At 49.5% G+C, this 14,806-nt stretch overlaps 1 protein-coding gene across 2 annotated transcripts in view; it reads left to right on the top strand.

Annotated features, from left to right (window-relative positions):
- LOC122929087 (potassium voltage-gated channel subfamily D member 1-like) overlaps window positions 1-14,205 on the top strand; it is a 39,157-nt gene extending 24,952 nt beyond the window's left edge. For both annotated transcript variants that reach the window (XM_044282542.1, XM_044282543.1), the window contains exons 3-7: window positions 6,453-6,615; window positions 7,108-7,191; window positions 8,597-8,689; window positions 9,037-9,269; window positions 13,106-14,205. In XM_044282542.1, the coding sequence (XP_044138477.1) occupies window positions 6,453-6,615; window positions 7,108-7,191; window positions 8,597-8,689; window positions 9,037-9,269; window positions 13,106-13,298 (766 nt within the window). In that variant the 3' untranslated portion in view covers window positions 13,299-14,205. The remainder of the gene's footprint in view (window positions 1-6,452; window positions 6,616-7,107; window positions 7,192-8,596; window positions 8,690-9,036; window positions 9,270-13,105) is intronic.
- The last annotated feature ends 601 nt before the right edge of the window (window positions 14,206-14,806 follow it).

Here is a 14,806-nt window from a genome sequence, read left to right as displayed (position 1 = left end):
GGTATGTACTACATCCAATACAGAGTTAAAGGGGTTGTGCAAGAATGTAGGGGAATTTGACAAACCCCTCTTTTCCTCACTTGGCCGGACCACACTTTGTGACACCTTGTAATGTCCTTCTCTTGGAACTTCGCCTGAATCTGAAATTTCCTCCTTTGGAAACCTCAACCACCAAAAAAAATAATAATCTACTGTAAAACTGTAAATACTAGATAGGGAGGAGGGGGATGAAGCTGCAGTATTTTCCCTCAGTCTGTCTGTGACTGCACGCTGTGAGAGGGGAGGAGGAGCAGCCAGGGGAAGATATCTGGATGTACTACATCGAATATAGATTTAAAGGGGTTGTGCAAGAATGCAGGGGGATTTGGCAAACCCCTCCCTTCCTCAGTTGGCCGGAGCACACCTTGTGATGCCTTACTACATCGAATATAGATTTAAAGGGGTTGTGCAAGAATGCAGGGGGATTTGGCAAACCCCTCCCTTCCTCAGTTGGTCAGAGCGCACCTTGTGATGCCTTGTAATGTCCTTCTCCTGGAACTTGGCCTGAATCTGCAATTTGCTTCTTTGGAAACCTTCTCAGCCACCAAAAAAAAAACAATCTAGTGTAAAACTGTAAATACCAGACAGGAATGAGGGAGAAGAAGCTGCGGTCTTCTACTTCAGCCTGTCTGTGACTGCATGCTGTGAGAGGGGAGGAGGAGCAGCCAGGGGAAGATATCTGGATGTACTATATCCAATATAGATTTAAAGGAGGAGAAGGAGCAGGGAGCCAGAGGCGATAAGTAAGCTTCCCTTTACAGGTTTGGCCAACCCCCCTTCCCCCATTCATGCACAACCCCTTTAAGGAGCCAACTGTATGGTTGCCAGCAGCTGCCCGATACAGTTGATCAGTTGGGGGTGCCGATTGTGAAATCTGATATTGATAACCAGTCTGAGGATCAGTGCCATGACCCCCAGCCTCCACCCCCGGTTCTAGCACTGATGCTCGAATGCAATGTATATTAGATGCAGTACATCCAAATCTCCCTGCCGCTCTTCCTCCCCTCTCACAGCGTGCAGTCACAGACAGACTGAGGTAGAAGACTGCAGCTTCATCCCCTTCCTCCCTGCCTAGTATTTACTGTTTTACACTAGATGGATTTTTGGGTGGCTGAGGAGGTTTCTGAACAGGTAAAGGGGAACTCTGGGCTCCCGGAGGTCGGTGAGATGCCGCTTTGAACTGTAGCTCCGCTTTATAACCTAAGGGCTGTGCCACACGTCACATGGATTATGTTACAGCGTCCGGGAACTGTGCTCGTTTACAGCGCACGTATCGCTTCCACATAGCACGTTGATGTGATTATTACCCAATTAGTAATGGATTCCTAGAGGGGAGCGGCGGCCATCTTACCGGAGAGCAAAGAAGCATTCACACAGGAGTAACCGGAGAGTCCCCCGATCCACAGGTTCTAACAGGGCTGTGCTATGGTCAGGTCATGTTGGGGGTTGTAGTGTGGTCTTTTTAGAGTATATTTCAAGTAGTGGTGGGGTCTTGTTAGGAGTTGTAGTGCTGTATGTATTAAGTAAAACAATGAAATTATGGTCAGGTCAAGCTGGGAGTTGTAGTTTTTCTCTGACAGAGTATAAGAGGATTGTATTGTGAGGATATCCAGTGGTAAAATCGTGTTGGGAGTTGTAGTATCCTATGTATTGAGTAAAATAGAACTGTAATTTGGCTGGGTCATGTTGGGAGTTGTAGTATCCTGTGTATTGAGTAAAATAGAACAGTATTATGGTCGGGTCATGTTGGGAGTTGTAGTGTCCTATGTATTGCATAAAATAGAACTGTATTATGGCACGGTCATGTTGGGAGTTGTAGTGTCCTATGTATTAAATAAAATAGAACTGTTTTATGGCACGGTCATGTTGGGAGTTGTAGTGTCCTATGTATTGAATAAAATTGAACTGTATTATGGCTCGGTCATGTTGGTAGTTGTAGTGTCCTATGTATTGAATAAAATTTAACTGTATTTTGGCTGGGTCATGTTGGGAGTTGTAGTGTCCTATGTATTGAATAAAATTTAACTGTATTATGGCTCGGTCATGTTGGGAGTTGTAGTGTCCTATGTATTGAATAAAATTTAACTGTATTATGGCTGGGTCATGTTGGGAGTTGTAGTGTCCTATGTATTGAATAAAATTTAACTGTATTATGGCTCGGTCATGTTGGGAGTTGTAGTGTCCTATGTATTAAATAAAATAGAACTGTATTATGGTCTGGTCATGTTGGGAGTTGTAGTGTCCTATGTATTGAATAAAACAGAACAGTATTATGGTCTGGTCATGTTTGGAGTTGTAGTGTCCTATGTATTGAGTAAAACAAAACTGTAGTATAGTCGGTCATGTTGGGGGGAGTAGTGTTCTGTGTATCAAGTATAATAATATGATACTGCGTCATGTTCAGTGATCGGGTCATGTTGAGGGTTGTAGTGTATGATGTATAGAAGATAATACAATTGTAATATTTCATTCACTGGCAGCAAGCAGAGATCTGAAGCATGAATTGAAGCACAGTGTAGACAGGGGCAGGCAATGAACGTAATGCAGGTAGAACAGTCCTTGTGGTCCATGTGCCCTGTGGATGTTATGGGGGGTCCCTGTCTGTCTGGCGGACTCCGGAGAGCAGCGAAGTAGTAAAATGGTTTCCTTGTGAGAGCGCCTCCATAACGATAGCCGGTCTCGGGAAGTGTTGTGAGCATGCTCTGTACAGAGATCGCCGTGGAGGGAGGAGGAGCATTTATAGGGGGTGCACTGGGCCCTGGAGCCTGAGGGGCCCCTGTTATGGATAGGAGCTTCAGAGCTGCACTCAGAGGTTGATGGGACCTAGAACTTTATTTCATGGCTGCAAGTTCCTATCTCCAATAGGAAGAGCAGCTCTGGAGCACAAACTGCTTCCCTATCAAGACAAGTTCTGTAAATAGAACAAGAACATTTATCTTTTCTTGTCCAACTTGTCTGTAAATGACTCTAGAACTTTTCTAAAGGAGTTTTTAATTAAATTCTTGTCGTTCGTCATCACGTGGCGAGGGGGACATGTCCATATCATTATCTGCTTTGCTGGAAGCCAAGGATTCAGGGTTTCTCTTCCTTTTGTTGCTTGCGTGAGCCTGTCTGGTTACATCGCCTGCTCTGTACTGACGAGCCCGGCAGGATGAGCGGCAGTGTCACACACACTCACAGGCATCCCTGTCATCCCTCGGGCACCCCGCTTCCACATGGACAACACGTTTAGTGACTTATGTATATCATGCTCTTAAAGGGTTAACCTCCCCCCCCCCCCCATCCCCAGCCACCTAAACTATAGCCACTGCAAACAGCGCCCCCTGCTAAGGAGGACTCAGCGCAACTTTGTATTAATGGTACCCGTTGATTTAAATGGACATTATGCAATACCATATTTGTCCTGCAGGGGTCTAAATGTACAACCATCTGCAGCTTCCCTCCACCGATGGCCTGCAGCACCTCAGTTAGAGAAGGGGTTCTCCCTTAATCAACGGTTATGACAGCAGGAAAACATAGGTGTTTTTTTTTTATAAACAGCGCCACTTTTGCCCTGTGGCGATACCAGGTATTGCAGCTCACAACCAATGACTGCTTTCTTCTATAAACAGCGCCACTTTTGCCCAGTGGCTGTACCTGGTATGGCAGCTCAGTCCCAATGGCTTCTTCCTACTATAAACAGCACCACTCTTGCCCAGTGGCTGTACCCGGTATTGCAGTTGAACCCCAATAGCCTCGATCTTCCAGATACAGCGCCACTTTTGTCCTGTGGCTGTGCCTGGTAATGCAGTTTAGCCCAGTAGGCGCTGTTTATGGAAGTGAGCAGCCATTTTTTCCTAATCTCATAAACCCCTTTAAAATTCTCATCTGCGACCAATTTAACCATTTGCGGTCGGAGCGACATATCTAACGACTCCCCACAAGAAGCGCGCACGTCTCATAAATCGGATATTTCCCGCTGTGTTCCAGGAGGGGCTGGCAATTGCTTTGCCTGGAGGTTGCCGACTCGGCTGATAGATAACTGCAGTCAGTTCTGAGCGCCGACGCGCTTTATAATGTGCAATCATTGGACTTCCCTGGAGGGAACCACAGGGGGCGCTAATGACCTGCGCAGGGATTTCATACCTCATGGAGAGGCTGTTGATCTTCACCCGTTTGCTAGGTCTGTATGATGCGTCTCCGTTCTCCCCCTCCTGTCACTTGTCCTCCACGTTCCCCTGTCTTCAGTAACATAAGCAACAGTCATCTCCTTAAATACTCTGTGCTGCTGTGTGACCATGCTTCTTTCCCCTGCCGATTTGTATCAGAAGCCACCACCTGTCCCCAGGCCCGGGTTATCTGCAGCCCCTATAGCTACTGCCTCACCAGCCACATCCAGACTTGTCTCCACTAACACTGCCTCCTGGGCAAGGTAGGCGCATTGCTGCCTGAAATACTCTGTGCTGCTGTGAGACTTTACTCCTTTCCAGCTTGTCTCTGTTCCCCCTATGTCTCCCTTCCCCTTCTTCCCGTCTGGGTGCTGCTCCTTTGACACACAGCCTTGGCATCGCTAACACTGCCTCCTGCCAGGTGAGCACAGTCATCTCCTGAAATACTCTGTGCTGCTATAGGATGCTCCTTTCAATGCCTGTTAGTGGTGTCCCCCATTTACCTTCCTATCACATCATTGCCCCTTTCACATGCAACACTGCCTAGTACAACATGAGCAGACTGCTTCCTAAAATACTTTGTGCTGCTGTGAGACACTGTCCCTGCCTCTGTTCTCCACTAACTCCCTTCCCCCTCTTAAACATAGGCATACTTCCACCTAAAATACTCTGAGCTGCTGTGAGACACTGTCCCTTCCCCTGCCTGCCTGTGTCCTGCCCGATCTCTCTTCCCATCAGGGTGTTGGCCCTGGCACCAGCAGCTTGGACCTCAGTAACACTGCTGCTTACAGCAAAAGCGTGCTGCCCCTAAAATACTCTGTACTGCTGTGAGACACTGTCCCTTCCCCTGCCTGCCTGTGTCCTGCCCGATCTCTCTTCCCATCAGGGTGCTGGCCCTGGCACCAGCAGCTTGGACCTCAGTAACACTGCCGCTTACAACATAAACGTGCTGCCCCTAAAATACTCTGTGCTGCTGTGAGGCACTGTCTTTTCCCCTGCCTGTCTGTCCTCCCCTATCTTCCGTCATCTCTTCTCCATCAGGGCACTGCCCCTGGCACATGCCATGCCATTCTCAATAACACTGCCTCCTACAAGATGAGCAGACTGCTGCCTGAAATACTATGTGCTGCTGTGAGACACTGTCCCTTCTCCTGCTTGCCTGTGTTCTTCTCTATCTCCCACCTTCTCTTCCCGATCAGGACACTGCCACTTGCACAAGCCGCATCATTCTCAATAGCGCTGCCTGAAATACTCTGTGCAGCTGTGTGCAGCTGTAGGCCTTGTTCCTTTTCTGCCCACCTGCATCCTGCCCTATCTCCCGTCCCCTCTTCCCCATCAGGGCACTGCCCTTGGCACATGCAGCCGGGGCCTCACTAACACTTCCTCCTACAAGATGAGCCCTGCGTCTTTCCTGAAACACTCTGTGCTGCTGACCTCCCGCGCCCTCCTCCTATCACGGCTCTGTCACTGACAGCCCTGTCTTTACTAGTCTGCCGGCTCAGGTCACTGCCTGTAATTGGGTTTTCTGCTCCAGCTCTGAAACACTCTGTGCTGCTGTGCGTATCTAATTACAGGCCGACGCTCTAATTATCTTCCTTTGCTCGGTGTCACTTTTCATTAATAACCATTTCTTACACGTCTTGGAATAAAATGTGGAAATGCCAAAAATAGGGCGGCCATTATTGACGAAGAACACGGCCGAAGATGAATGAGAGAGCTGAGAAGCGCGGCTGTGCGGAGAGCAACAGCGCCCCCTCTGAGTCAGGCCAAAGGAGGTACTGCAGTCATAACCCCGAAACCACACCACGGTAAACCTCTTTCACAGCCAACGTGATATTCTGATGTAGTGGATCATCAGTTCATTTTCTCGTCTCGTTATGCGGCATACACATGAAAGTGTCGCCTTCTTAAAGGGAGAGTAGCTCGTTTTTTTGGTTTTTATCTAGATAAGTCCAAAATGATGTGCTGATTAATATCACAATACATCCAACACATTGCTCCAGAAATCTCCTGCATAGAACGAAAGGATATAATTCTTCCTGCCTGCAGCCACCACTAGAGGGAGCTCTTGAGCTTTCTGCATACTGGTTTATTTATTGAAGCCAATCCAGCTCATTAGCTCCCTCTAGTGGTGCCTTCAGGAAGCAGGATTCTATCATCTGTGACCCTGCAGGGGATTTGGATAAGGGTCGCGGTCGACATTCCCTTTAAGTTAGAGCGCAGTGATTAGCCGCCTGGTTATAGACGCCTTTCCTCTTCCCCCAGGTATGGAGACATGGTACCAGACACCATAGCCGGGAAAATCTTTGGCTCCATTTGCTCCCTTAGTGGTGTGCTGGTGATTGCACTGCCAGTCCCTGTCATCGTATCGAATTTCAGCCGTATTTACCACCAAAACCAGAGAGCCGACAAGCGGCGGGCACAGCAGGTAAGATCCCACGGGCCCCCCCTGAATAATGCAAAAATGAGCGCCACACCTGCCCATTGGCAGAGTCTGGTATTGCAGCTAGGCTCCATTGTAGTGTATGGGGCTGAGCTGCATTACCACACCTAACCTGTGGACTGGGGTGGCGCTGTTTTTGACACAAATCTGCTTTTTTCTAGACACAGCGCCTCTCTTTCCCCTAGGCTGCGACTGGTATTGCAGCTCAGACCCATTTAAACGAATGGGACTGAGCTGCCATACCAGACACAGGGTAAAGACAAGAGAGGCGCTGTGACAAGAAGAAAGCAGACTTGTATCTGTAGTCTCAGACATCTCCTTTAAGAAGTCATGGGGTTGTTTTTGTCAAGTCTTTTTGAAATGTGCTTTTTGACAGCTTGCAGTACCACTTCTCACCACTGTTGCAGCAGATACTTTCCATAGACGTTAATGCAACAGCGCCCCCCCGAATACTGACTGTGTCATTTCTTTTCGCAGAAAATCCGATTGGCCAGGATCAGATTGGCGAAAAGTAACACGACCAACGCCTTCCTGCGTTACAAGGAGAGCGGCGGCCTGGAGGTAAGGGGGTGGCGGACAGCAGCAGGACAATAGCATGACTGCTCAGTACGGACTTAAAGGGCATCTCTACTTTCGATCACTTTCTGATTCTCTTGTACGGTTTTTGAGTTATTTAATGTTTTATACTCTAATCACACCCCAAGCTTCAATGGCAGTTCTGAAATCCCATAATGCACTGTATTGATATTAGTTTTAGTGTGCAAAAAATTAACTCAACTTCTATAGACCTTCAGGAATACTTTATACTCCAGTCACACCTAGAGCTGCAGTAACAAATCTGTTGGCTGCCACTTCAAATCCATCCACAGCACAGCAAGCCCTGTATCGACACATGTATTCTATGCAGACGCTAAATAGGTAGGATCTCACAAGACAAGTTGTAAGGAAATCAACAGAATTCTGAATGCAGCTCTGGTTGTGATTAGAGTGAAGTCTGTACCAGGTAAATGAAGCGAGGTAATTTGCATTTGTTAACCTATTGTTTTTACATTTTATTCTACAGTTGGAATTAGGTAACTGTGCAAATGTTTAACCTGCCTTGGACTGATCGTATCTTGTCCCTAATATTTTATGCTCCAATCACACCCAGAGCTGTAGCGACATTTTGGTTTCTTGTCACGTCAATCCATCCCATCAGAGCATGCCCTGTATTGGCACAGCAGGGGACAGTTAAATGTTTTCTCTGCAGACATTACATAGTTGCAGATCTGAGGAATTTGGCAGAATTCTAAATGCAGCTCTGGATGTGATTGTAGTAAGACGTGTACAAGGTGAGTAAGATATTTGCAAAGTGATTCGATGTTTGCTTGTATCCTGTAGATCAGTGACCTCCAGCCTTTGGCTCTCCAGCTGTCAGGAGATGCTAGGAGTTGTAGTTTTGCAACAAGTTGGAAACAGCTGCTGTTAGGGAATGCTGGGAGTTGTAGTTTTTCAACAGCTAAACAGCCACAAGTTAGTGACCACTGCTGTCGGGGCATGCTGGGAGTTGTAGTTTTGCAAAAGCTGGAGAGCCACAAGTTGAAGACAGCTGCAGGGCATGCTGGGAGTTGTAGTTTTGCAATAGCTGAACACCCACAAATTAGAGACCACTGCTGTAAGGGCATGCTGGGGGTTGTAGTTTTTCAGCAGCTGGGAGGCCTCAAGTTAGAGACCACTGCTGTCAGGGGATGCTGGGGGATGTAGTTTTTTTAAGCAGCTGGAAGGCCTCAAGTTAGAGACCCTGCTGTCAGGGTATGCTGAGGGTTGTAGTTTTTCAGTAGCTGATGAGCCTCTTGGCACGCTAGGAGTTATAGATTTGCAACAGCTGAAGAGGGCTGAGCTGCAGATCACTGCTGTCAGAGCATGCTGGGAGTGGTAGTTTCCACTGGGTTCGGAGGGGTTCTCAGTCTTCTTTGCTTCCTTCCAGGAGGACACTGAGGCTCACGCCCTTTGTGTGAAGAACCGCTCGGCCTTCGAACTCCAGCATCATCACCTGCTGCACTGTCTGGAGAAGACCACGGTAAGGATCTATAGACAAATCCATGTGGTCCCAACCCCTCTCACACGGGGGTCCTGTGAGATCATAAAGACCCCCTCCTCCACCACAGCCTTCTTTTCACATGTGCCAAATCCAGACTCATCCATCACCGCCAGATAGCAAAGCGTGATCCATCCCTCCACAGAACACGTTCCAGTGACCACATGCTTTACACCGCTCCAGCAGACGCTTGGCATTGAGCATTCTGACCTTGAGTGCAGCTGCTCGTAGAGCACCCCTCTAGCGTAGGTTAGGTCTCCACATCCAGTGCTTGCATGGTCGGGCTCTGAGCTTGTATTGCTGTCTCCCTCTCTTCTTCTTCTCCCCAGTGCCATGAGTTTACCGATGAGCACAACTACAGCGAAGCGCTAATGACCGAGTCCTTCGGGTATCGGACCAGCCGCAGCACCTCCATCTCCTCGCAGCAGGGTCTAACCACGTCTTGCTGCCCACGAAGAGCCAAGCGCCGTGCCATACGACTTGCTAACTCCACTGTCTCCGTCAGTCGTGGCAGCATGCAAGAGCTGGAAACCCTGCATGTACAGAAGGGTCTCAGCCAGAGGTGAGCACCACGTCACATAGGACGCCCCCTCCACCGGTGCTGACCATTACCTTAGGCTCCTGACAACCGACTACCAAATGGTGCCTGAACTACGCATTGACTTCTGTGGTTCACAGATGCATGGAGTCAGGCATGTTGTGCTTGTGTGGCTAGTGCCTCCATTATAAAAGGGCGCTCATACTTATGCAATTGTATAGATGTAGCCTAATAATGCTAACCATAGAGTGCCCCCAATAACACTGCCAGCCAGAGAGTGCACCCATGCACAGTGCCATCAAAAGAGTGTCCCCCATTAACATTGCCAGGTAGAGAATGCCTCCATGAACAGTGCCTGAAGGAGAGTGCCCCCAATAACATTACCAACCAGAGAGTGCCCCCAATAACATTACCAACCAGAGAGTGCCCCCTTGAAGAGTGTCAGCTAGAAAGTGCACCCCCATGAACTGTGCAAGCCAGAGAGTGCCCCCATGAGCAGTGCTCTCATGAGAGAACACCCCTTAACGTTGCCAGGTAGAGATTGCCCCCATTAGACAATCTAGCCACTGAGTGCCCCATGAAGAGTGCCAGAAGGAGACTGCCCCCATATAAGAGTGCCAGGTCCAAGTCCATAAACTTTGCCATGCAGAGAGTTCCCCCACGAACAGTGCCGGAAGGAGTTCCCCCCATAAACATTGCCGTTGAGAGAGCCTCCATTAGCAGTGCCAACCAGAGAGTGCACCCAACAAGAGTGTCAGCCAGAAAATACCCCCATGAACAGTGCAGGCCATAGAGTGCCCCCATAAAACAGTGCCACCAACAGAGAGCCCCCATTAACATTTCCAGGTAGAGAATGCCCCCATTAGCAATGCCAGAAGGAGATTGCCCCAAGTTAAGAGTGCCCCATGAACAGTGCCATGCAGAGAGTGTCCCCTTGAAGAGTGTCAGCCATAAAGTGCTCCCATAAACAGTGCAAGCCAGAGAGTGCCCCCATTAGCAGTTCCCAATTAAGAGTGCCAAGTCTAAGTCCATAAACAGTGCCATGCAGAAAGTGCCCCCATGAACAGTGCCAGAAGGAGTTCCTCCCATAAACATTACTGTTAAGAGAGAGCCCCCATTAGCAGTGCCAGCCAGAGAGTACCCCCTTGAATAGTGTCAGCCAGAAAGTACCACCATGAACACTGCAAGCCTGAGTGTACCCTCATAAAACAGTGCCACCAACAGAGAGCCCTCATTAACATTGCCAGGTAGAGAATGCCCCCATTAGCAGTGCCAGCCGGCAAGTGCCCTATGAGGAGTGTCAGACAGAGGGCGATTACCCCTAATTAAGAATAACCCTATGAACAGTGCCAGAAAGAGCAGGCTCCCTCCCCTACCCCAGTAGTTACAGCAGTCCCCTTCCATGTCCTCACTTGACCCCCTCCACTTCCCTAGTAGTCACAGCAGCCATCTCCATTTTTCCACTAGTCACAGCAACCGTCTCCACTTCCCTAGTAGTCACAGCAGCCATCCCCACTTCCCTAGTAGTCACAGCAGCCATCCCCACTTCCCTAGTAGTCACAGCAGTCGTCTCTAATTCCCTAGTAGTCACAGCAGCCGCCTCTACTTCCTTAGTTGTCACAGCAGTCGCCTCCACTTCCCTAGTTGTCACAGCAACCGTCTCCACTTCCCTAGTAGTCACAGCAGCCATCCCCACTTCCCTAGTAGTCACAGCAGCCATCCCCACTTCCCTAGTAGTCACAGCAGTCGTCTCTAATTCCCTAGTAGTCACAGCAGCCGCCTCTACTTCCTTAGTTGTCACAGCAGTCGCCTCCACTTCCCTAGTTGTCACAGCAGCCATCTCCACTTCCCTAGTAGTCACAGCAGCCGCCTCTACTTCCTTAGTCGTCACAGCAGCCATCCCCACTTCCCTGGTAGTCACAGCAGCCATCTCCACTTTTCTAGTAGTCACAGCAGCCATCTCCACTTCCCTAGTAGTCACAGCAGCCGCCTCTACTTCCTTAGTTGTCACAGCAGCCATCTCCACTTCCCTAGTAGTCACAGCAGCCGCCTCTACTTCCTTAGTCGTCACAGCAGCCATCCCCACTTCCCTGGTAGTCACAGCAGCCATCTCCACTTTTCTAGTAGTCACAGCAGCCATCTCCACTTTTCTAGTAGTCACAGCAGCCGCCTCTACTTCCTTAGTCGTCACAGCAGTTATCCCCACTTTCCTAGTAGTCACAGCAGCCATCTCCACTTCCCTAGTAGTCACAGCAGCTGCCTCCATATCCCCAGTAGTCACTGCACCCCCTCCACTTCCCAGGTGGTCACTGGATAGGCCTTTATTTCTCCCAGTAGTCACAGCAGGCCCCCTCCATATCCCCAGTAGTCACAGCAGGCCCCCTCCATATCCCCAGTAGTCACAGCAGGCCCCCTCCATATCCCCAGTAGTCACAGCAGGCCCCCTCCATATCCCCAGTAGTCACAGCAGGCCCCCTCCATATCCCCAGTAGTCACAGCAGGCCTCCTTTTTAATGCTCACAACAGGACCATCCACCTTTAGCAGGCAGTAACAGCATACATTGCCTTGACCATCCCTACGAGTAGTCACCAGTAGTTATTGCCCTTTCCCAACGTACGCCCCTCACGTACACAGCCATGGTGCGCCCTCTACAGGCAGGAAACTACTTACAAGCTCCCAGCAAGAGCGATCGGCAACATCTTCCAACTCCGTACATAAGTGCCGAAGGTTGCTGATCCCTGCTCTATACAATCACTTCTAGATCACAAAATGCGCTCAGCCATTACACCGCACAAAGCAGAGGCCGAAATCCAATACCGCCGAGGCAGCAATCGCAGTGTCCACAGCACCGCCCGCTGCCAGAGCCGTAGGGAGGAAAGTTATGTCTTAAATAAATGCATTAATAATGAATACGAGCAATGCGGAAAAATGTGCAGAACGGGGGGGCGACTAATGGACACCTCAGCACCTCTGCCCGGTACTGCAGCTTCTGGTGCCACCTCTTCTATAGTCTTTTCCAGACACCCGTCTGTGGCATCACTAAGGCCACATCTGCGACTTAAAGGTAAGTCCCCGGAGCCATCGTAGGATGCAGCTTCCAAAAGCATGAGCACAACCGCCACACCCCAACCTCCGTCACTGCAGCTGTTCTGAAACTACAACTCCCAGAATACTCCTTTCACTTCAGTGGGAGCTACAGGAACAGACAAGTAAGTGTGAATACTGGGAGTTGTAGTTTCACAGCACCTGGAGTGCCGAAGGTTGCTGATCCCTGCCATATCGGTATGATTGGGCAGCAGTGGCACAGTGTGACCCCATGGGTGTAGCTATAGGGGATGCAGAGGCAGCAGTCGTACCTGGTCCTTGGACACCTCCGGGGGGCTCCAAACCCTTCTGCCACTACCCGCAAAACCGGGCCAGGTCACATTCCCAGCTTCTCTCCAAACTACAACTCCCAGCATTCCCACAGCTATCAGCCTACAGAAGAGGAGTTGTAGTTTTACAACAGCTGGAGAGCCGCAGGTTGACCATCCCTGTTATGTTCATTCACTGCGCAGTTCTACTGCTCCCTGTTGTCAGCCATTTCAAGAGAGGAGAGGCCGACTGCAGTCAGAGGCGAAGCTTCTGGGGCCCAATACGAAATCCGTAGCCGGGCCCCCATCTATCATTTAGAATACGGGTTTCTCCTAATGTGGCATTGGGGCCCTGTAGGACTTGGCAGTGACTGCACTCTCAGGCATTAGCGTTGTGTCAGCAATGAGTCTTATAATGCTCCCGAACTTTATAAGCTATGGGGGGGGGGGTGCACGGTCAATGCTTCTCCTGTGTCTCACCCACTCCTGGTCTCGTCTTCTTTTAGCCGCTCCAGCCTCAACGCCAAAAGCCTGAAGCTGAACTGCGAGACGACCGATCTAACGGCGGCCATTATCAGCATCCCGACGCCACCTGCCAACACTCCGGACGAGCCCTCGTCACCAAACGCCGGCGTCGTGAGGAACTCCAGCGTCACCGCCAGATACTATCAGGAGACTGTCAGGATTTCCAGCTTGTAGGGTCCGGTATACCGTCTCCAGAAACACTGTGACACCACACGAACACCTCACATCAGGACAATCAATCCATCTCCACCAGGACAGCAGAAGCCATCCGACAAAACACACACCGGGACAACAAAGTCCACTGCTACTGCACAACAGCCTCACGGCAGCAAACACGCTTCCCTCATCCAATACAGCACAACTTGAGTCGCCTCCATTGCCCATGGCATCTGTACTCCATGTCAGACCACTGTCCCCCACAGCACCCGTAATACATGGCAACCGAATGAAAGGGTTAAAAGAAACTGGCGTATTAAAAGCACATATCAATTCTACTAGGTACTGATGGGGGTAGTAGTTCCTGGCAGGAGAGTGTAGTCAGCATAATCTGGACCTTAATGCTTTGTGTGGAGGCTCCGGACTAGGACTGTGTTATACCCGACCACCATGCAGTAGAAGGAAAGTGACCACCAGATGTACCAGAAGTCACTTGTCATAGTTGTCACTTGCCAGTGCAGTGCCCCTGGTTGGTGAAAGGACCCTCGCGGAAGGTAAAACATGGCAGTGCAGGGGGCAGTCACACTTGGTGGAGTGGGGTTTTCATTTCATTCTGTGACCACATCAAGATGGGTTAAGGCAGGTCATAAGGGGTCAGGACCATCACAGATACTGAAAGTCAAGTTATGGGGTAACTGAAGGTCAGTTATAGGGTGTAAAGACCTTCAGAGATCCGGAATATCAGATTATGGGGTAACTGAAGGTCAGTTATGGGGTGGAAGAACCTTCAGAGGCCCTGAAGGTCAGGCAATGGGTCAACTGAAGGTCAGTTATTGGGTGCAAGAACCTTCGTAGATCCTGAAGGTCATGTTATGGGGTAACCGAAGGTCAGTTATGGGGGTTATGAACCTTCAGAGATCATGAAGATCAGGTTATGGGGTAACTGAAGGTCAGTTTCCGGGTGTCAGAACCTTTGTAGATCCCGAAGGTCAAGTTATGGGGTAAGTGAAGGTCAGTTATGGGGTGTAGGAACCTTCAGAGATCATGAAGATCAGGTTATGAGGTAACTGAAGGTTAGTTGTTGGGTGTCAGAACCTTTGTAGATCCCGAAGGTCAAGTTATGGGGTAAGTGAAGGTCAGTTATGGGGTGTAGGAACCTTCAGAGATCATGAAGATCAGGTTATGAGGTAACTGAAGGTTAGTTGTTGGGTGTCAGAACCTTTGTAGATCCCGAAGGTTGGGTTATGGGGTAACTGAAGGTCACTTACGGCGTTAAGGTAAGGTTATGGGGTAACTGAAGGTCAGTTGTGGGGTGGTAGAACCTTTACAAAACCTTAAGGTCAGTTTATGGGATGTAAGACCCTTTGTAGATCCTGAAAGTCAGTTATGAGTGTAAGAAGTGAACCCTTCAGAGACCCTGAAGGTCAAGATAGAGAGTGTGAAGACCATCACAGACCTTGAATGTTAGTTTAAGGCCTCATGCACACGACCATTCCGTTTTTTTGCGGTCCGCAAACCGCGGATCC

The sequence above is a fragment of the Bufo gargarizans genome, chromosome 2 (genome assembly GCF_014858855.1).
Source record: "Bufo gargarizans isolate SCDJY-AF-19 chromosome 2, ASM1485885v1, whole genome shotgun sequence".
In the NCBI taxonomy this organism is placed as follows: domain Eukaryota; kingdom Metazoa; phylum Chordata; class Amphibia; order Anura; family Bufonidae; genus Bufo; species Bufo gargarizans.
Note: the sequence above shows the minus strand (reverse complement) of the source record. Positions and strands in the feature narration are given on the sequence as shown.